Source organism: Vidua chalybeata, chromosome 1, assembly GCF_026979565.1.
Source record: "Vidua chalybeata isolate OUT-0048 chromosome 1, bVidCha1 merged haplotype, whole genome shotgun sequence".
In the NCBI taxonomy this organism is placed as follows: Eukaryota; Metazoa; Chordata; class Aves; order Passeriformes; family Viduidae; genus Vidua; species Vidua chalybeata.
Window position 1 is genome coordinate 39091852 of NC_071530.1, and position 23150 is coordinate 39115001.

Below are 23150 nucleotides of genomic sequence, written 5' to 3' on the forward strand. Positions count from 1 at the left end.
CCTCCTCAAACTTCTAAAAAGTTGAGTAAGCACTGACTTCTGACATGTGCCCAGATCAACATCTACCACTCACCCAGTATTGTACCATTGCCAGCATAACTTAATAACCATACTTTTAGAGCAGACTTAGAGCAGCAGAGATCTTTCCACCATGTAATACTGCAAATTCAGGTTAACTGTAAGTTAACATTGAACAACTGTGAATGAGGAATTACCTCTGGTTAAAAAAAAATTAAAATTAATTAAGAGTTGGGCTGAAATAGAGGTAACAGAGGAAATTAATGTCTTTAAAATAGCTTATGTGTGAAGATTCAAAAAGTGTTCACTGTTTATAGGACACCCCAAAAGACAACTGAAGGAGTTCCATTTACATTTTTCACATTAGCTCTATTCAATGTGTTTTACTTATTAATTCTTCCCTAAAATAAGCACTTCTATTCATTGCATGTGACTTTATAAATACAGAAGTACTTTTTGATTAATTAGACTGTCAAGGCATTTTTTCCATCTTTTTAATTCATTCAAACTTTTTAAAAATGGACTTCAATTACTTTATTGTTTTAAGTTATCTGCAGCTATTACTCTTCCCCAGAATTCTGACCAAAATTATGAGAAAATTACTTTATCTTACTACTTTAAAATATATTTTGCCTTCTGATTTCATATTATCAGATGCAGTTAAGGAATTCTGCAATTCCTCAAGCTCCTCTAAGTAATACACTGCAAAAACAATTTCTGCTCTAAAGCAGTAACTTTTTCTGCTATCAAAATATTAAGTAGAAACACTTTTGTTGATTGGTGGCACCTGAGTTTTCTTCCCTTTCCTTTTCTCTTCCAATGCAGTATCCATATTAGCCTAAAATACTCTTCGGTTGGGCTCCCACTCAAAATCTCAGAAAAAGTGTTTAACAGAAACCAAATACAGAAGTAGTTTTAAATTGAGACTGGCAAATTCACTTTGCTTTAGTCAAGCATTGTTAAACACCCTTCCAGTGTGTACTCTTCCCTTCTAGTGTGTACAATACAGTAAGTACCCTGTCACTGTATTAATCTGTATTACGGGGGGGGGGGGGAGACTCTTCTAATTCCCCCCATAAACTGTCCATTTACATTCTGAAGTAAAGTATATAATCGATCACACATTGTTCTGTCACTTCTGAGATGCTATAATCTATAATTTTTAAGATTCCTTTGTTCACTGTGTATATGCAGTTTTCTAATAAAATCTGAATAGTTTTATATTTGCTTAGATTTGTTGAAAGGTCAGCAAACATTTATTTCAACATAAATTATTTTTGACAAACACTTCAAATCAATACAGAGGTTGGAAAGTTCAGAAAAATGAAGAAATACTTTAAAAACACTGATCTTGAGAACATCGTCCTTAATTCTCACTTCTTTTAAAATAAAACCACAGTTTATACTTTGCATTTTAGTTCTATAATAGAATATCTCTTGTATAATCCAGGCAAGGCCTTCCTCACATTCTGATAAAGACTATCTAATGTGAACATTCACTCCATGCTTTATTCATAGCACTGCAACATCTGATGTCTCCTGGATAGTATTTTTTATTATATTGACTGAAAATAAATTTAAACACTGAATTAATTGAACAGAAAAAAAAATGTATATACTTTAACATCAAATTTGGGAATAGTATTTAAAGCAAGTTAAGACAACAGCTTGAAAGGATTTCAACCTACATGCCTAACTTTTAAAAGATTTATTAAGCAAATCCAAATTAATATCATTAAAAATATTTATAATGAATAACCTATTTTTTCATAGAAAAAATATGATGTTCTTACTCAGGTTTAAGCCTCAATTTCATATCATAGGTCATGACAATTTTAGGTACATAATAAACATTTCTTTCAAAATTAGGTTATTTTCCCAGCAACCATCATGCTTCCAAATAGTTCTAGGTATTAAACACATGTTTAATACTTAGACATCTAACAAGGAAATTTTGAAGCAATATTGGAATTAACTTAATTTCAGCACTTCTGAATACTACACAAAATCAAATTTTTTAAAAAATGTCTAAATCCTCTAATATTGTTTAAAATATTTTAAAATCATCAGAAGCATTTGTTATAATTGGAAAACAGAATTCAAACTATTTTTCCAAGTAGATTATAAAAACCCCCAAGAAACAGCAAGCCAATCCCAAAACTCCAAATTAAAATCAATTACAATTGCTTTGTGCTTTTATGATCATGTTTTGTTTCCTAAAAATTGTTTCCTTTTCATTGTAAAGTTTAAGAAAATGGTACTTTGTGGTTGAATCCCAATCACAAATTTTTGTGTTTGTTTTTGTAGCAAAGAGGTTTTCATTGTAACGTTTACCTATTCAATACATGTGCAGTTTGAAGTTGGTTTAATGGAGGCAGTGAAACAGGAAATAATCTGCCGTCAGGATGAAGAGGAATTGCCAACCAAATCTTCATGTTGTATCCATGGTATAATGTCTTCAAGGAATCCAAAGTACATTTCTACAGTTCAGATTCTCAGAGGTCACTGAGTTTTATAATTATCTCCAAGCTATTTTCCCCACCTCCTGTTAAGCTCTCTCTAAACAGCTGTGTGTGTTGCCATGCAGCTTCACCATCCCCTCCATTTAGAACTGCTTCCAACATAACTTCCGTTGCTCCAGAAAAATCTGAATAGGAGCAAAGATTTTTATCTATTGGAGGAAAAGATAGATAATTCAGTAAGCCACAGCTCCAGACAGTATATAATAATAGAACGCACGTTAAAAATTCTAAGCTGTAATGGATGTTTAATGATCTCAGTTGCAACTACTCAGACTCATTTGCCACCAGACATAGAAGCGTCTATCCTTGTAAAACACAAGTATCTTGTATTTACTCTGTGTTCTTGCTTGCCCTGCTCTGTTGCAGGTAGGGCTGTGTATATTAATAAAACAGAGTTTTGTACCAGCTTTAATTAAATGCACAATATTTTCTTGACCTTGCTAAGAAATGCTGTTGGAAAAGTAAAGAATATTCATATTTTGTTTTTAGTGTTTGCACAGTACTCTCTCCATATAAATTATTTATTTCCAGTAACCTCTCTGCTACATGATATAATTCATTATTTAAATTCCACACTTACCTCCTGTGAGAGCAATTTCTGCTGTAGGAGAGTGAAGTCTCCACTGTATTCTTCCACTCTGAAATGTTTGACTGCTTGTCCTAACTGAAATGCTATCTATTTTTAGACCGACTGACTTGCACTCAAACTTCCAGCTGATGGAAGCAGAGGATGACCCTTCTTTTCGAGCTAAATAAACCTATATGGAAAGAAGATACAACCAGCATGTCAAAAACTGAGACAACCAACACACATCAAATTAATCCTCATAACAAGGACATAAAATTCTTAGGATAACACATTTCCATTCTTTGTCAAGCCCCTGAACCTTTAAAACCATGCAAAGTACAATTTTATTTAAAATCCTCTTTCTTCATCTCCAGGTATATTCCACTGTTAGGTAATTGTACATGTTCACAGCCCCTTGCTAGGGAACACTAAATTATTTCAACATCCATAGTAAAGTTCAAGCCACAAAACCCACTAAGCTTATTATTTTTTAAAGAAGGAGAATTCGAGGTGTTTTTAAATGCATGCAACACTTCAGTTGTTCAGTATTGTTGATGAAAAGAACTGTGCAATAAGTAGCTTCTTCAGCTGTGGCTGCACACTGCTTCTCCTAGAACCTGATGTGTCTCAGTTCAAGCAAATCATACATGCCAGCCATTTATAAATCTCATATTAACATTATTTGAACTGTTACAACTTTGTATAATTTAATTTAGTCCCAGTGCTGTCCTGAACTTCACCTGGCTGAACAGTCACACTCACATATTAATATTCATTAAAGTTACTATGAACCCTCTCAAGAATGTGGTCACAAGTACCTGACAGTTCTTTCAAGTCCAGCATCTATCATCAGCAAACCTAAATAACAGACACTACAGATTAAAGAGTCCAAATTACCATGATCCTTTTGGAATCCTAAATTAATAAAAATTCTGTCATGTCCAAGCTTCTGATTAATATCATACTGAGTGGACTTAGTCAGCTCTTTATCTTTTAATCTTGAGAGAACAAACTAGAATAAAATTATAATAAAACACAGTAGTTTGTTTTACTAAAGATCCCACCCTAATATAGAAATGTTCTTGACAGACCATTAAACAGATTTTTAACATTACTATTTTCACATTGAAGAAAGCTCAAAACCCCTAAAGGTGTGAGGTCTTACACTGAAGATCACCTATGAAAATGCAATGATTAAGCTGTTTTCATGTGAATGTAATCCTAATGTTCATTAAGGTGCTGACCTCCACACATTTAAGTATTCCAGCTGGTTCTAGCAAGAGCTTTCCCTTGATCAGATCCTACTGAACTGCTGCATTTGAGTAAGGAAGTCAAAACATCCCATTAAATACTACTTGGTCGAAATGCACTAAACATAGTTTTGAAGGCTAGAAAAGCCTCAAAGATTAGTCTGTTTCATCTTTCATTATAATATCCAAGCATTTAATCAGGAAAAAAAGAATTTGAAGTTTTATTTTGTGCATTTTTGACTTTCCTCTAACTTTCAAACTTAGTTGTTTTGTTTCTAGTATTATTTGAAAAAATGTCTGAATTCAGAAGAAAAAAAATCAAACAAACAACCAACTCATTGAAATTCTCTTCCACTGCAGCAATTCTTCTGGAAAACAAACCTTTCACAAATCCATGGATTTCAGATCTATAGGTTCTTACACTATTACTATAACCTACTGCAGTCTGCCAGTTTGAGTCCTGGATTCCAGGTTATCTCTGGGTAATATGACAGAATTTGTGGTTTGTACCTGTTTGCTTTGTGTACTATAAAACCAAGTGGTTATTTTCTGTTACTCTTCATCTAATACTTACAGATACATTTTCTGTGGCTTTTAGATTTAAATGCCTTTCCATTAATCTCATAATAAATGTTAAACAAATATTACTGTAAAGGTTTCTTTGGCTTTTAAGCTCTTGGACAGCTGCTGAATCAAACTCCAAAGCTGCATCTTGTACAAAAAGAACAAGCAAACCCCAAACAACCTTTCCCTCTGCTATTATCTCCCATTATGCAAACAACAGCCAATGGAAAGTAATTTCAAATTCTAAGATTCTTACACACTTTCTGGAGGATGCAATTCCTGCAGAACTAACACGCCTCACCCACAAGCGTGAGAGAGAACTGGAGGCGTAGCTCCTAATTTCTCAATGCTATAATCTCATCCTTTTGAGGTGTTACTGAATACAAGGGTAAAGTCTTTTTGCCTGGTCTTATAAATTAGTCCCACCCTGTCTTATCTGATTACTAGAGCTGAGAAAAATTGTAGTTTAGTTTCAGTGCAGGGACAACATGTTTCTTGCAAAAGTGAGGATCATTGCAGAATTGCAAACATAATGTACTATCAGATTTTTAGCAGATCCTGGGGAAGCAGAGGACACCTGTTCCTCACTCTGATTTTTTTCTTACTTCTCTTTTACTATTAAGTCTACCCTGTTGTGATATCTTTCATACTATTCTCCCATTTCTTTCCTTATTCTTTCTCTTTAGGGCAGCACAGCCTCTTCAAGTAATTCCCCCACTGCATTTTGAAAGTCAGTTATGTACAGACCCAGGAGAGAAAATCTCAAGAGGCAGGTAGCTAATTAGCTCAATTTTCATCAATGGGAAACTAGAAGAATATTTGGTCAGAGGCCCTTCAAACTATTAAAAAGACAAAGGAAAAAAGCAGTAACATGCTCTAGTCCCTGACAAGAACGTTCGGTTCCACAGTTGGTTGCTGTTGTGGGAAAAGCTGTTTACTAGCACATGACCCCTTCCCACTTCAGAGGTAGCAATTCTCTTCTTAGATTTAGAGTCTATGACTCTTGTGCTGCTCAGTCCTGACACTAGGGAAGGATTCTGAGCAGGATACACAGTATTCTGGATAACTGATAGGTTTTTGTCTTCTTGTAGATGGAATAGTATTATGTAGGATGACAATTTCTTCCTTTGGCTGTACATCAAAGAGATATAATATGCTATAAAGCTATTCTTAAAAACAACAAATACCTTGTTTTATTTTGAGAGAAGTACTGCTTTTCAATAAAACAGCATTTTCCCAGAAGCCTAAAAAAGAAGCCATTTTATAAATTTGGCATTCTGGCAAGGATTTTACCTACCTGCAGAGAGTTCAATCATCCTTTTTGAAAGACAAGTTAAATTTATTTCTAATTTCTTGTACCATCTGGCAATCTTACTGAATCTTAACAACAGCATTTACTAACATCAGCTAAATTTTGTGGGCACCAAGAGAGGTTTTGAATCCAAACACTGACAAGGGTTTTCTGTTTTACTAGAGTTATCATAATTTTACTGTACATTATAGGCTTTTAATAATTGCTATTCTTACCATTTTCCAATCTCTTTCAACCTTTCTCCAAATAGAATCTGCCTTCCAAACACCTGCTTCCCAGCCACGTATTTTTTCGTTATTATTGGAAATCCGTGTATAACTGTCATCTATTACATTGTAGACGAGATGGAACAGTTTAGACGTCTTCTCCTTTTCAGAGGGAATAAAAACTACTTCTTTTCTTTTCTGAAAAAGCCAAAACATATAAGCACCTTCATTCCCCAATGCCTAAATTCCCTCAAGACTACATTACTTTTAAACAGTATGTCATGGTTTTGCTATTAAGTTTTGCTGCCAAGTGAAAAAAAAGTCCTTTTTAAGAGAGGTCATATACAAAACCATTTCTACAGAAGAAAAGTTTTAAACCAGTTTCTTACAGCATACTTGCAACTTCTCCAGAGGGGAGAAGTAATTTTATTTTTTAAACTTTCATATAATTACTTTTAGAAGTAATTTTTTTAACAAACTAACATGTAGTATTATTTAAGTAAGAAATTAGAGTTTCAGAACAGAAAATTAATGTTGAGTACATTGCTTGTACAGTGAATAAGTAAAAGGTTATTTTGAATAGCAAACCTGTGACTACCATATACAGGTACTTGTGTATGTAGTTTACAAATCAACTTCAAAAAACTTTAAAGTACAAACTTTGTAACTTCACAGTATTACTTTTTTTTTTAAAAAAAAGTCATTGTTCTTATGAGTTTCAGAAATTAAGTCTTCCAAACAACAGAGGACTGCAATAACTATTAGTTTCTCAAACTTAAACAATCTTAAGAAACTCTTTAACTTCACTGTTTCTGTTTAGGACAGTTAGACATTCCACATGATGGGACTGCTACAAAACTGAGGTCACATCTTTGCATCCTGACTCGAGCTAAATATTATTATGGCTCTGGGAAACTGTATCTTAGCATAAAAGTCAAACCTTGCTTTCGGAAACAGTAAAAAAATATTGATGTGAAAATCAATCAAGCTTACTATTTAAGAGATTGCTTAATTTACACAATTATAATTGCTCCCACATTTTATTAACAAAAATAGTTGGTCAAAACCTACTGTTGGTTAATACCTGGACGTAACTAATAATACCAATACAAAAATTTTTTACAGTTTTCCCAATTTTTTTAAAACTAACTTAAACTTTCTAGCTCTGTCAAACTACCTAATTTAAATGAAAAAGTATTTTTAACTTTTAAGAACAAAATACACTTTATATCAAGGATTCCAAAACATTATTAAAATCAATAGACCACTTTCAATTCTCAAAAATTACTTGTGGATCTCTACTGAATTCACATCAAACTTTCACCTCATGTTTTCACAAGATTCACTTGTTTGAGCTGAATCTGGCTATCTACCATAAAGTGTCATTTTTTTTAAGACCATAATCACAAAGCCTTAGTTAGCTACCTCTAAGATGGTCATCAGTGCAAAAGTTAAATACCTCTGGACCAATTTCACCTCTGGCTACTCGCCAAGCCATTGAGCCTGATGTCCTTCCACCATATTCTCCAGGTTTAGGTGTTTTAGGAGAAATAAACTCAACAAGCTCCACAATAGTCCTTTCCAGGAGCTCTCTTTTTCTATTTTCTGACAAAGACTTTTGTCTCTGAAAAAAGACATTTAGGAAAAAAGAAAACATTCAGAAAAAATGGTATTTGTAATTCTGCTCTAGAGTGACACCAACAGGGAAAAATAGAATTGAAAAAACTGATTAACATTTAAAGTCTAGAATGATTATTAGAAACATTAATCTTATACCACAAATACAAACCAGTCATAAGTGCACAGTTCTGTGACAGCAGTGCTTTCTCTAGGAACTTGCAGGCGCTATGTGGAATTCTTTTAAAATAATATTTGTGCTTTGTTTTTAATACATTTATTTGGATGATAAAACCATAACAGATAAACTTCCATAACAGTTCTTATAGCTATTCATATGTATGCTGTACCATAGCCGTTCTCAATACTATTAGGAGGAAAGAGAAGGCAAGAATCATTTGTGGTCAAATTTTTCTTCTCTAAGGTGGAGTGACTTGGTAGGCCACAGCTTTGGTTCTCTGATTAAGCTGAAACAAAAGTCTTTCAAAGAGTTATTTCACTGATTCTGTCATAAACAACCCATGACAGCTCTGTTTTTCAGATGTCAGAAAATTAAGAAAAATTTAGTTCCAGAAAAATTAGTGAAAAAAAAAATTACATATCTTCTTTGCCTACATGAATAGAACTATGAGCATTTTTTTGGTAAACAACTTCTAAAAATTTTATTGAGATGTTAGTATTTTGTCTACATGATTTTCATGTCAAATATACAAACCTGGAATGTGAAACCTTTCGGTTTTTTAACTGCGGATAAATCCACATGGGGCTGAAAAAAGGTCAACATTCAGTATGTAAATTATTACACACATGATCTTGTTTTCTGCTTTGGTGATCACCCAAGGCATGCACACTCAGCCCACTGAAAGGCTGATAAGCATTTTAATTATCTCAAAAGCAGTTCTGACCCCAGCAAATTTTGCTAATAGAGACCACAAAAGAAACCTTTGAAGACTTTTTTGTTCCAGACAACAATGCAGAACTGTATAAAGGAAAGTAGATACAGAGAAATGATGAGAAACAGCTCCAGCTGAACAAATTCCAGATGCCAAATACCAATTCTAACACAGCAAGGGGGGGAAACAGTTGTGTTGATGGATGACAACCAGTGGTTGCAGCAGTTTTCCAAGAAACATCACGCCTTCCTGGGTCTAACAGTTGCCCTGACACTTTGGATATCCCTATGCAGCACTACTGATCTTGCTCCAGCTCAGAGGAAGTTTGATATGGTTTACCGTAAATTAACAACACCAATGACTGTTCTCAGTGCTCTGCTCTGTGACTCTAATTTTTCATTTCTGTTAAAAATATTTCAAGCTCTGGTCTTGAAATTCTTCACAGTCTTAATGTATGGCTATAACTCTCAAGTCAACAGGTCTCAAAAAAGGCATAATCTGTTTTTTAAGTCATCAGTTGTATACTATCATTGGAACTAAAGTTTCCATGCATGGGAATTAGCCCTGTAAGGAAGGGAGGACAAAACAGAAACCTCAAGGTGGTTCAAGGTTTTACAATGCTCTAGTATATTGAATCAAGTTCCTTGTGTCCCAAGTAGCAAGTGGGAAAAGCTTAGCAGAGAAGTTCTGTGACCATGACATGCAGGTGCAAGTGGCTCTATGTATTTTGGGGATGTTAAGCATGAACAGTGTAAATACACGTCGCCCTGAGTCAAAGCTCTGCTGATGGTATCAACACCTTTTGGAAGTCTTGGAAACAGCCCATGAATCATTCCTCTCACTTTCTAGAGCTTGTAAAAAGTCACTGAAAGCAAATTAAACCTGCATTTCTTACAATGTAAATGCTACTATTTTCAAGTTAGAGCAGCACTGATGCGGAAAATGTTCAGTCACCCTGAAGGAGTCCACATAGCTACTAAGGAGTTGCAGTTTACTCCCAGCAAGTACAAGTCTGCTCCGAAGTCCCTAAGAAAAACAATATATACACACACATCTGTGTATGTAAGAGATAATATAATACTCTTACATACCATTATTTATCTTATTTCCCACAAGTTCAGCACTGCAACTGATTCCTATGTATTCAGGGTAAAATGGGTAATTAACAGCATTTTTTATATCCATAGTGCATGAATATTCCTATGCGGTTACCAAACGCATTCCTTTGTTTGAGGATTTCATATTCTGCAGATACTTGTGTTTCACTCTCAGAAACCCACTGAAAAGTTACATACCGTTCTATTTAGTGCATTAATTGTCTCTCGCAGCGTAGCTTCGCTGAGTGCTGTCCTTCTAGAGAGTACTTCTTCATGTTTACAGCTGTATCTCCAGGTGACATCAACAACCTCAAGCACAAGCAGAAGAAAATAAAGTAACCAAAAATTTCCACATATCTTGCTTCATTTAAAGAGGCTAGTTAATGAAAGTATGCTTTTCTACAATAATTCTGAAAATCACACCAAGGTGGAATACATTGCATGCTTGCTTCAGGGCAAGTTTGTTTATTATTAGCATCATTACTCCTACCTCATCTTTGGAGAATGCAATTATGTAGGAGAGTTTCTTTCCCCAGCCAGTTTCATAAAGAAGAGGCTTATCACAGACATTTTCACAAGGATCACAGTGAAGCCATCTTTTCTGAGATGAAGAATATACTTCAGTCCACACATGATCTATGTAACAAAGGCCAAGAATAAACAATGACTTATAAAGATAGAGCCTCTATTCTAAATCTTGCAGAATACTGGAACTTTTTCCAATTAAATGAAGGAACAGGTGAAAGAACATGTTTTCTGTTCATCTACATATAGAAACATTACCAAAGCTTCCTCTTCTTAGGATCACAGTCCCTTACATTCAGCTGAAGATTGTATCATTCTGAAGTCAGTCATCTAACCTTACTTGCAGAACTGTATTTCATCTCATCAGGCAAGACAAGAAATTGAACGTATATTGTCTTTGTCAGCTGACTGCATAACTGCACGCACTGCCTGGTGGCTAATATGATCTGAGAGACATAAAATGCATAACCTCCTTTTGCACAGGTTTGTATTAATGTTACAATACTCCAGAATACTGATACCTGTATGGTCCCAGACGTATCTTGCTTCAAACCCTACAGCTCTGCAGCACAGTGTAAAACAGTTGGCCCACTCACCACAGCGTCCACGTCTGGTTTCCAAAAGTTTTTCAGGGTTGTTATACCTACAGGAGAAAAACAACAGCAAACAAGAACAATTGATTTCACCTTTCAGAAATCTTTACATTGTGTTCTGATGATCTAAACAGACTTCAGTATCAATCAGTCCACAGAAGATAATGGAAATAATTGCTGTACTGCACAAAATACATCTGAGCAGAACGCTACCTCAACTCACATGACTCCATCATATACTTATAGCAGCATTGAAATTAATGTGGTTAAGTTTTCAAAATTGATTTAGCCATCTTAAAATATGATTTTTATGCTGGTCCTTAAAAAGTTAGCAAAATGTTTAAATGTCACAAAAGTATACATAAATTATATATTTGCTCTTCTGCTATAGACTCAGCAAAAGATGTACATTAGACTGCGATTCCCTGCAGAAGTGAAATTTTCCCTGCAATAACAAAACACTACCTACATGTGGTTGCCAATATTAACATATTTTTTCAGAAGCTGTAGCTCATCAAATTAACATTAAAAATCCCCCAAACAAGCCAGACAAGTATTCAGAATAAGTCCACATAAGAGAAAGCACATATTGTCTTAAAAAATCTCTGATCATGTAGAGAAATTGCTGGTTCATCAAACATTCTATCATGTTACTTAAAACAGCTTCTCTACTCTCTGAACGAACAACTTCTCACCTGTTTACAAAATGCACAAATGCAAAGCTGTTTCTTGAAAGAAAAAAGACAGCAAGTTTCTGTATGCTCACCTTGGGAATCTATTACAGAGCTGACACTGGTTGCAGTAATGGTTTTCCACTCGACTGGCATCCCACCTTAGATCATCATCAGTAGGCAACAAATAGTCACTTTTAGGCTCTGTCTGCCCACCACACCTGCTGCAAGGAAGACTATTTACCCAATGAAAAAAGGAAGTCTTAAACCAGTCCAAAAGCTCCAACAATAAGAAATCCTCTTCATTCACATGTGCACCTGTAAAATTTATACAACACATAGTTTAAATGGAGAAGTAATTTAGTTGAACTTGACAGTGCCTATGCAAATTAGCATCTCTGGGACTTTATATATTTTATGTACTTTTAAGTATAAAATTCATATTAAAAAGCTTTGTATATTACTTAAACGCATACAAAAAAGAAAATCTAAATTGTCAAGACTGAGTAAGTTCAAAGTTAAGAACAAAAAACTGCAGTACTAAATACTACAGCTAGAATGAGAATAAGAAATTGCTCAGAAAAATTAGTCAGATTTACATTTCAGCCTGGTGAAGTTCCTGATGCCCTTCATACTCTTCCAGGACATTGGAACAGAGTGTTAATTATTTTTCTGCTCCAAAATATTTTCCTATTCATAGGAATAACAATTGCTTTGATTTCAAAATACCAAAGAACCAGACACTGGCAGCAATCTAAACAACCAGATGTACAGGCTTTGTATAAACAGGCCTTCTACAAACACAGCTTAATTATTGTAGAAAATATGTATATACCATGCAAACATGTTGAGTTTGTTCTAATTTCAACAAATAAACACCACCTTTCTAAGCTTACTCAAGGCAGACACAGGATGTCTTTTGTTTTCTACTCTAGCTGATTTCACCACATCAGACTCTTCTGGCCCATTTTCCTGCTTACAACAGGAGTTAGAATCTACTTACATATTCACACTGTTTTGACACCTGGAAATAGCCCCATTTTACCTACAAAACAAATCTAAAAATCCAGCTTTTCAAGAAAGATCCATTCGTTTAAACTCTTTAGAAACTTTAAATGCACATCCTGTTACAATGTGCAGAGAGATACTCTTCCTTCTCAGATACATAAATATTCAAATAATTCTTCCGAATAACTTTATCACCTAGGCCACGCTGCAATCATAGGTATTACTGCCTTATTATTTTTATGCACTACAGCTTTATTCTAGTCACAGTGCAGACAGGTTTGACTAATGAACATTAACATATAAAATAAATATGTAAAAAAGCTGCTTAAAGGAAATTGAAGGCAGTTGCACTAAAAATTTATGCACTAGCTCCTTTTTCAGAATTGTGAAAAAGAAACCTAAGATGAGTGTTTAAGCTCATTTCACATCTTGCTCTGAAGCTATAGCCATCCTTGGTACAAAAAGTTCTGTAGGAGCACTAACACCATTAAAAACATATTGCCAAGATCATGAAGTGCATGGGAGGAGATTAAAGCAAGAATACCTGACTTCTATTATAGTAAAACTTCCATTTTTTACTCATGTATGTGAAAAACCTTTTTGCTGGAACACTCAGAGAAAGGCTTACTGCTTACAAAATGGATATGCTTTGTATATTCAAACTTTTTGCTAAAAGCTGAATGAGAAGATTTCAAGCACAGGCCGTCCTCTCTTTTCCTGGATAACAACATTCAAACTAGAACCCATCTGTAAAAATATGACTGCTATGCTATAAACATTCTTCCCTTGATTTGCAAAATAACTCCTTCATTAAAACATCACATGAAAAAATGACAAATGTGATTTACTTGAACAGAAAACTGCTGGCTGTGATACACAGCTATTTTTGACTGTTCAGTCCATTTTTCTAATGAAATGTGGCAAAGGGAAATAATAAAATCAAAGCTGTAATTATCATCAAATAACCGTTATCTTCCTAGTATAGTCTTTATGAACTAAAAATGCTCATTATGTGTTGCAAGGCCTATCCTAAAAACAAGTGTTCCCTAGCACTAGGTATTTATTCCCAGAGGTGGCAGTCTTAATGCAGCAGGACAGAAACCAAAGAAGCTGGAAGCCAATTACCCAAATATCTCATATACAGTGCATTCCAAAACAAATGTTTCTATAAAGCTTTTGAAAAATGCTTTCAAGCTGTCACAATCTGAAAGAGTGGAATTCCATCCCTTCCCCTTTATTTGTATCTAAATTAAGGTCTGGAAGCCATTTTGACTAAATCAGCCTGATGGTTTGGGAAGAAGCACCCAGAACACTATCCTCTCACTTCCTTCCTCTTTTTAAACAATGTGTGCAGTAGTATTAGAACAGAGTCTAAAAGGCAGGCTTTATTTTTTTCCCTTATAAAGAAATATAATAGCTGTTATTTATTACTACTAAATCTCTTTTCCCCACTGTATTGTCCCATGCTGCTGAATGAGAATGCTTTGTACTTGGTCATGTGGTTTCTTATTCCCAATAAAGTTTCATATAAAGAAAAATTACTACGAAAATCCATTGTCAAAAATTTCCTTAATGCTAAAGGCACAGTTACATATTACTGTGTGGTTGTATGAGACACCACAAAGTAATTTATAAAAAAACACGTGACAAGATTATTTTTGGTTTGCAAACCAACAGCACTCCTATAAAGTTAGCAGAATTGCTTGAAACAGTCTTCTATCAAAGATTCATAGTGAAAAAGGTTTGTTTTTTTTTTTTTAAATATGGTCTTGGAATTGTATTTTTTAAAATATTTATCCTATAGAAGGAACATTTCACTATACAACTGAAACATGACAATAGAAATATGTTATTTTAACTGACAAAAACTCCATACATTCAAAACAAATTCAAATTTATGACGAAAATATAAATTTTAAACACTGATGCCACAAGTATTTATGCCTACATTTCATATCTAGCTCCATGAGAAATAGGGAATAACCCTATTCATTTAAGCATTAGGTAGGAAAGTGATCATTTGTTTGTATCAGGCTGCATCTTGGAAAGATCTCATTCAAAATCTCACTAATATCACTTTAAAACAGAGAAGTGATATTTATAAATTTTAGTCTGAATTTAGAACTGTAGTATATACAGGAAAACTGCACTCTGAGAATTTCATAATAACAACTACTTGAACAAGAAGCTCCCCTCCTCTTGTGGTAGCTATTCTCAATTCCTGAGATTCAAGGAATGCAACATTTGTGTCCCCAGTGCTTTTTTCTACTAATTCAGAAATTAAGAGTCCACAATTTCTACATAAAAGCAGTAAAGATGGATGACAAAAATGAAATAAAATAAGAGAAGGGAGTGGTAAATGAGGAAGAAGGCAATTCCAATTTATAAACAGCATTTGGAACCTGTAGACATATGACCAAATACACACCAACAATGTATGATATGTTTGAAAGAACATTTCTACTTTCATATACACTTCAGCTTGGCAGCCTTACCTTTGTCCAGTCTTGTAGCTTGTGCTAGCTTTTTCTGAGCCTTGCTTTTCAATTCCTGGAGGGGAATTGCAGCCAGTGCTTTCTGCTGAATAGAAGGATTCTCATACATCAATACAAGGCCCTCAAATTTTGTTTGAAGTGTTTTCAAGATATTTGCAGCCTGGAAAAGGATTTTCAGTCACAAGATGATTTATGAACTTTCACCTTCAGGCAGAATAACTAAGCTCTACTATTTGAGTTTAAGTCAGTCATAATTCTATGTTCATATATATTTATTTACAGGTGAAATGTTTATTTGCTAAGATATCAACAAGAACTGAAGATCCACCACCCAAACTGTAAAGCCAGTGTTGTTGTCTCTGAGCATTCTGAATGATGTCTTGAGTGAAAAGTCAATTAACTGAGGGAGAAAACTGTTTTTAAAGACATCTCTAATGGGAAAGTCTTTGACTTTTCTTCCCCACCTCATCCCCCCCCCCTTTCTTTTGGACACCGTTTACCCAAAATCCACAAAAAGACATGCAATAACTTTCATTTTCTGGACACTGCTACACCAGTTTGTAGAACTGTATTATTGATGAATTCTACTTATTATTTCTTATTCATGAATGTTGCTTGTCTCTTTCTACTTGCTTCTTTTATAGATCAACTCTGATAGAGGTTTATAGACAGCCCAGTAACCACCCACTGAACCACCCAATCTGTTTCAGTAGCAACTGGATATATGAAATAGGTTCCCTTCAGTCAGTTATCCTAAGTGTCACCCAGAGTCATCCTGCACCAAATAAGGTACACAGATAGATACTAAACTATCACCTGAAGTTAATAATAATGAAGTTGGTAGCTGAGCAAACTATTTGTTCCCATTTAAAAGGGAACAATACAGAAAGTGAAAATGGGACTTTAAAAGTAACAGTCTGGCATATTTTTGAGGGAAGCCTATGGCACTGCTAAATTACTTTTTCTCTATTGCTATATCATCTTTCATCCTTTAGCCTTGTTGATTGTTAAAATTAAAAAAATTAAAATTAAAAAAATTAAAATTAAATTTTAATTTAATAAAAAATGTAATGCTTTCCTGAGAGGTTTGCAGCAAATGCAATATCATACACCAAGGTGTGAGTACTCTTCTTTTAAACTCTTCTTCTTTAAAAGAAGAACACGTCTTTTAAAGGAATAGTCAAATTACAAGTGATTGTTTTGATGCTGTTACAGTACTTCAGGATCAGTCCTTAATTTTCATAACTGCTAAAAGAGAGCAGAGCTGGTTTTGCCCTTCCAGGAGCTCATCAGCTGTAGGTAACTGGTTTAACATCATCAACTCCATTGTGTCCAGATTCACTTTAATGCAAGTTGAAAGGAAGAAATAAGCGGCATTAGAGACTCCCAAAGGCCTTAAGACCTTCATGGTCCATCAGCTTCCTGAAAGGGTATACAGGGATATTGCTCAGCACAGCAGGAAGTCTCCCAGATTCTCTGCCCACTCAGGTTTCTGATGCAAAACCATCAGTGTTACAGTAGTGCTTAATCTGCTTTATAAAAGGCACTGTATGAAGTGTTATGCAAACATTTAATCTTAGAAGCCAGGTGAACCTCACTGCAGTTCTAAGTTTGGATACACCTTTCCTCCTGTAATCACTATGCCATTCAGGAAGGGATCAAAATCCATCCACCAGAATTAACAACTAGCCATAGTTCTCCTTTTCCTAAGTCTCAGGAATACTTTATGACAAGAAATGCAGAAGAAAACAATGAGGCAAATTAATGGTGGTCTAGGTCCCTAGAACTGTGTATTTATGAATATTCCTCTGTTCTTTCAAGTACGCTGCTTTTCCCTGCATTTACCAGGCCTCCCGTGAATGACAGGTGAAATACACAGGCAAGAAAAAAATGCTTGCACTACAGAAACAACTCTAAATCTCTCTGACATCTGTCAGCAGTGCATACAATGACAATACAACTATAACTCTGCAGCGTACTCACTGGAAAACAAACCCCCCACTGCTGCGTAAGCAAAATGGCCAAGTCACTGCCAGACTTCCTTCCAACCCATTCAGACTATAAAGACCAAATTCAATGGCTCAGAGACCTATCAGTATAGTTCCCTGTAGAGATCAGCTAAATACAGCATTCTAACAGAGTGCCAACACTGCACTACTAATGCCTCTACATAGCAGTAAATTTGGTCCCACCATCCCAGGTATGGAAGCATGGAAAATGAATAGTTTCAGAGAAACTGATGCACAACTCTCATGACTAGTGTACATTAAGGCAGAATAACTAGAAATTGGAAGGATTAACCTCAGAATACATTGTGTCAACATTGTGCAACATTGTGCAATATTGTTGTCATTGCAGGTTCAACTATTAAAGCTTCCCGTACTAAGCAGTACAGCAGCAGCAGCAAATCACTCTACAGGTTTCATAATCACTTCCAACCACCATTGCAGAAGTGGCTGAAACAGTAAAAATCTAGAAGCAGACCAAAAAACTAACCCAGAAACCTCCAAACAAAGTAAAACAAATCCAGTCAGTATATTTTAGAGGCAACTACTACCATGCTAACATAATTAGATTAAATGTCTCAATACAACATGCCTACAACAGTACCTTTCCCAAAGGACCTTTTGTGTGAGGATGTGTCATTTAGTGCTCTCTATCCCCAAAAGCCATCACTTCAAATAATGCTTTGCTATTTCTCATTCACTGACTTGGGTAGGCATTGGGAAGAAACAGTATGTCATTGTTCATATCCAACAATATACTGATAATATAACATAAAATATGCAAATTGTATTTAAGGATGCATGGGAAGTGAGCTTTTAGAGGGTTCATCTTACACCAACTTCAAGATTAAAGTGACACTGGTTCTAGGAGGAAAAACTCTTCAGAAAGTTAAAAAGCATCCTTAAAAGCTTCTATCAAAAGACATAACTCAATTTTTCAAAGTTGTATGAGGTGCTGAGTCTTCTCCCATCGGGCCAGTTAACATCAGATGAAAGGACTCTGCTCTGTCTTGATCAGGAACTTCACCTCAACCTCTTGGACAAGGGAAACTTAGCCTAAATAACTATAAATTTGTCCTTATCTTGCTAAATTTCTGTTTTTAATGACAGGCATATGTGAAAAAAGAAAGCCCTCCTCACAGGCTACACATAGAGATCATAATGCATGAACCAAGACACCAACAATTATAAGTGCTACCATTATGCTCCTTTTCCTCTGCTGGCTCTCAAGCATCAAACACAACCCTACTCTTAGCTTCCCACTCTCCCCCTTGTTCCCCATCTTGCTGTTCCTTTTCAATACATATGAGCTTTTTTTCTTGACCCCCCCCGATCAACAGAATATTCAAGGACATAAATTGTCTAGTCCAACCTTCTTAAAGGAAGATTAGCTATGTGGTCAGACCAAGCTGCTCTAGGCTTAACAGTGTGCTTATTTGGACTCTACTCATTTTCTCTGAGCAACCTGTCCTAACAGTTAACTCTTCTTCAATCTTTATATGCAAGACTAACGAGCCTATGAAGTTTGCAGATTATAATTACCATTTCAAGAGATTGCACAAGTGATGTCTCTGGTTGCTGACGGGCACGGGCAAAAACAGAGTCAACAGGTCTCGAAGGCTGCTGTGCAGCTGGCTGAGTGCTGCTGACAGTTTCAGAGGATCCTGATCTGTGGATTTGGTTTGACTCATTCAGTCTGCTACTCCTCTCTCCAGCAATTAAGTCTCTGATTTTACGTAGTTGCTCAATTGAAGCTTCCTTAGGGAAAACCAGGTGAGTTTCTCCCTGAAATTTAGACAAATGAATTCAGCAGTTAATGCAGGTCTAAGCTGGTCAGTGATCTGTAGCTATAGCTGAGTTTACTGGAAGCTAGCACCCTAAGGCTTGGCAGGATTCAGCCTTTTAGATTAGGTCGCTTACAGTAGAAGCTTGAAGCCTCTCACAGCTTCAGAAGCCTACCAGATAAAGAACCTAGAGTCCATCTAGAGAAAGAGGGCTTATAACAGCATGCTTTTGTTAGCAACTTATTTTGTGGAGCCATTCGTGGGCTATGTAGTTACAGTTTGGCACAGAAAGCAGCAACAACAGAAATGAACAATTAATGCTCAGTTCTCACAGTACAGCAATGAAATCCTAGGCAACACAGGAAGACATCCATTGTTGAGGGAAGAAGCCCCTAAAACAGCATCTGCTGGAAATTCTCTTACATAATGGTATCTTTCATGTTGAAGTTTTAAGTTTTCAGATAGGCAATATTACTCTTATTACAACTGGTACCTAGGTTGATTTCTGGGTTTTAACTGCAACATGATTACTGGTAGCATAACAAGAGATCAGTAATTATGACACAATCAAATATTTGTGTACTTAACATAAAGGAACAGGATACTAAAAACATGAATATCCTGAAGCATTCATCCTTTAACAGTTTCAGTTTCTACTACTGCAGCACTTCTATTTATTACAGTAATTTGTTTACCTACAGTTACTTGAGGTCACATGTCACTGCAGATGAAGGCTTCGTGTTAACACTTAAAATCACCACCCACGAAACTCAACGGAATGTATCAATCCATTATCAAGCAGAAACAAAAGAAGGAACAATTTCAGCCATGCAGTTGAAGAGAAGTTTGTGAGCTCCAGCTTTGACTGATACAATAACCATAAGACTGAGGCAACACACTCTTAGAGACTTGCCCCTACCTAGACTGCCCAGCTCCTGGCTAAAATACACAATTAAAAGTCTCCTGAGCACCTGCATGAGAATACATCCACAGACCATTTCTCTCTCCATAGTCACCACTTCTTTCAGCATACTTTTTCTTCTAATTAAAACATTACAGTAATTAACTTTACCCAAACAGAGGGCAGAGGTCTCATGACAGCTGGACCTAAGTAACATCATGTACATATCCATATAGAAGTGTGACATCAAACAGACAAATTAAAGCAAAGCAAGAACTTTGCATTGTTAAACAAGAGCTGGGTTTTTAGACCAGCTTTCCAGTACTTATAAAAACTGCTTTTAGTTTAACAATCTTTGGCAGTTTAAGTTCCACCAAGACAGGGACCACTCCAGAACACAAAGCAATCTTTGAAATGCATCCTTCTGACTGCAACAGAATCAAAATTCACTCAACACTATTTTAGGACAACATTTCATAAGTTTTAAAAATGGGTTTTGAAGGACTCGCCCCCCCTACTACTACTTGAGCTGTCAGCCTATTGTCCTTCACTGCTGTCATGACAACACCAGTACTTGTGCAGCTGCACTTGAATTGGCTGAAAAACATTTCTGGTTTTGTTTTGGAAGATTAAATTTTCATCAGATCAGATTCCCTTACCTATATCACTACAGGGTTCTACTAATGGTAGGAATATGACGAAGAGCAGGGCTTTTAAAATTTTTTTTCTCTCTTTAAAATGGCAGTTTCAACATGCATTTATAATGTCTGATGTTCACCAAACAGTGGATTACTACAAAGAGAAGGGGTTTCACCCTGCTTCCCACCACTTCCTTTGTGCCAACATGGATATGAACCCAGCCATTCATCAAACCAGCAGTGCCTGAGCAGCAAAAAAAAAAAAACTTGTCATGCATTAGGTTAGCTCAAAACAGCTAACATCTAAGTTCTCTGCTGGTTAGCTACAGATATTGGCAGACAAGAACTGAAGGAAAATACCAACTGCCCTAAAATCTACTGCCTTGCAACTAGAGAACCAGAAAAAAATTTTCAGTTTTAAATTTTACTATGTAAACTGACAAAGACACCTGAAGTTACTACATTATACTCACCTCTTGAAACCCCATCTCAAATAAACATTCAACTGCTCCTCTGACGGGCAACAGCCTTGTGGAAAATGCTGGATTTCCAATCCGAATTAATCTGTACTTTTCCTCATAGGGATTCCTGAACAAATTGAAAGTTATAATTATATTTGCAAATTAAGTAGACACTTAAAAGCTGTGTAACTGCACTGTGAAAGTTTTTTTTTAAGTTTAGTTTCATTTACGTCACTTAGGCAAAACCTATATAAAACTCTGACTTTATAAACGTCTTTTTGTACTTAGCTCTGAGTTACCAACTAGTGTTAAACTTTAGCTTGCAACGTATGTTCATGAATTCATGTTTTGTAGTCATACCCAGCAGGGCTAAGTCTGTAGTGACACTTAAAGACAACTTCACATCTCCCTATTCTAATTGAACATGCCAGGCTAATGCCGGATGGCTTTGGTCCCATCACGGAAGCTGTGCTAAACTTCCTGGTACTTGAGTGAAACGACTGTGGTCTCTGTGCCACGTCTCAGTAGTACAGAGAGGTGCTCTTTCAGCTCTTTTAAAACCTTTTTTCTCTCGCCTCTTCCTTTAAACGAAGCCAGCCCAGGACTCGCCATTCTCTGTCACACAGCAGCTTTTAAAAGCAGTTGACGAACCAGATATAGACAGGGAGGGGCAGCCCATACATCTCGAGCTGCTGGAAGACACCAAGGTCAATCACACGTACTGGCGTGTATGTGCACCCTACAGAGCCACCTCGCAGAAATTCAACTATAATTAACTCTTGGTACCAACCTTGCGAAGTGAGAAGCATTGGGCAAGCGAAAAATAGAGCAAAAAATAAAATTAAGTTAAAATCAAGTTAAATTACTTGCCGTGCATCACTTGTTTTTAGGTAGTTCAACACCCACCTAAGATAATCAGGAATAAGGCAGAATTTTGTGAATACACAAACTCTTAAACTTTCAAAACAAACCAACTAGCAATAAATAAAGAAACAGAAATACAGAACACTACACCTCTAGGTAAGCAAAATTAATTTTAAAATAACGACAAAACACGCGAGACGCTTCTGAACTCCGGTATTACACAACAGAACCGAAGGCGCCGCGCGGAGCCGGGGAGCAGCCGGCGGGACCCTGCGGCACCGCCCGCCGACCGAGGGCGGCGACCCCGCTCACCGGAGGATGTTGTCAGCGTAAGTGAGGAGCAGCCGCGAGGCCTCCAGGAAGATCTCCCGCCTGTTCTGGCACAGCTCGCTCACGGCGGGGGAGCCCGGCGAGGACGAGAGCCCCACGGCAGCCGCCATCGCTGCCCGCTCCTCGCGCCGCGCACACGCACCCGCCCCCGGCGCTGCGCCACGCGCATGCGCCATGCGAGCACCGAGGTCACCGCCCTCAGCCGGGCAGCACCGCCTGCCGCTGGGCGCATGCGCAGTAGGAGTGGTGGGGTTACCGCCCGCAGCCCCCGCAGACTGCGCATTGCGGGGGGCCTGGAAGGACCCCCCCCTTAAAGGGTTTAATCCTGAGCCCGCACCCCCCTGGGCAGCGGGACCTCCCGGTCACACCGGGCTCTGTGTCCCAAAGCAGCTTCTTTCACCCGGTGTGCAAGGCGCCACCCGGTGTGCAAGGCGCCGATCCACGCTCAGGGTCGAGGTTTTTCATTTATTTATAGATCTGCGCAGAAAGGGGTTCACAAGGCCAGCACGATAACTACCAAAATTTATCACTATTTATACATTCTGGCCAACAAAGGCATTCATATTCATTGTTACACAGTTCTCTTATTAATAAACATGATATCTTCTGTTGGTTAAATGATTCCCATACTTCTTACACAGATTAGTCCACATGCTCATTTTTTCTCTCTAGTCGATGGTTGCAAACTCCCCCTGCCAGAATTTCCTTTTATCCAGTCAGAGCTGATCCCAGCACTACTGCTGAGTTGGCTTTGCTGGTTTCTTCCTTATCTTGGGAGTTCTGCCTAATGTCCCTGTGTCCAATAAATTCTTCATTTTTTGTGCCCA

General features: G+C 36.7%; 1 protein-coding gene across 2 annotated transcripts; it reads right to left on the reverse strand.

The window, feature by feature from the left end:
* Positions 1-2366: 2366 nt before the first annotated feature.
* On the reverse strand, positions 2367-22889 carry NGLY1 (N-glycanase 1). 2 transcript variants are annotated; one of them, XM_053957011.1, is made up of 12 exons: positions 22306-22885; positions 21142-21256; positions 18888-19130; positions 15340-15499; positions 11932-12154; positions 11094-11215; positions 10538-10683; positions 10246-10356; positions 7900-8064; positions 6450-6638; positions 3121-3298; positions 2367-2689 (listed from the first exon to the last, which is right to left on the reverse strand). In XM_053957011.1, the coding sequence occupies exons 1-12, from the start codon at positions 22497-22499 to the stop codon at positions 2514-2516; spliced, it is 2022 nt and encodes a 673-aa protein (XP_053812986.1). In that variant the 5' UTR covers positions 22500-22885; the 3' UTR covers positions 2367-2513. The 2 variants fall into 2 exon arrangements, with proteins under 2 accessions (XP_053812986.1, XP_053812994.1); XM_053957019.1 differs by lacking the exons at positions 2367-2689; positions 3121-3298 and having other exon boundaries at positions 6508-6638; positions 7866-8064; positions 22306-22889.
* Positions 22890-23150: the final 261 nt, after the last annotated feature.

Bases quoted from the DNA above. Each gene is read 5' to 3' on its own strand.
- NGLY1 (XM_053957011.1), bottom strand. From the start codon at position 22,499: ATGGCGCATGCGCGTGGCGCAGCGCCGGGGGCGGGTGCGTGTGCGCGG. The intron at 21,257-22,305 runs GTGAGCGGGGTC...CAATTTGTTCAG, and splicing joins TACGCTGACAACATCCTCCG to GAATCCCTATGAGGAAAAGT. The intron at 15,500-18,887 runs GTAATTATAATC...ATCCTTTTCCAG, and splicing joins TTGTGCAATCTCTTGAAATG to GCTGCAAATATCTTGAAAAC.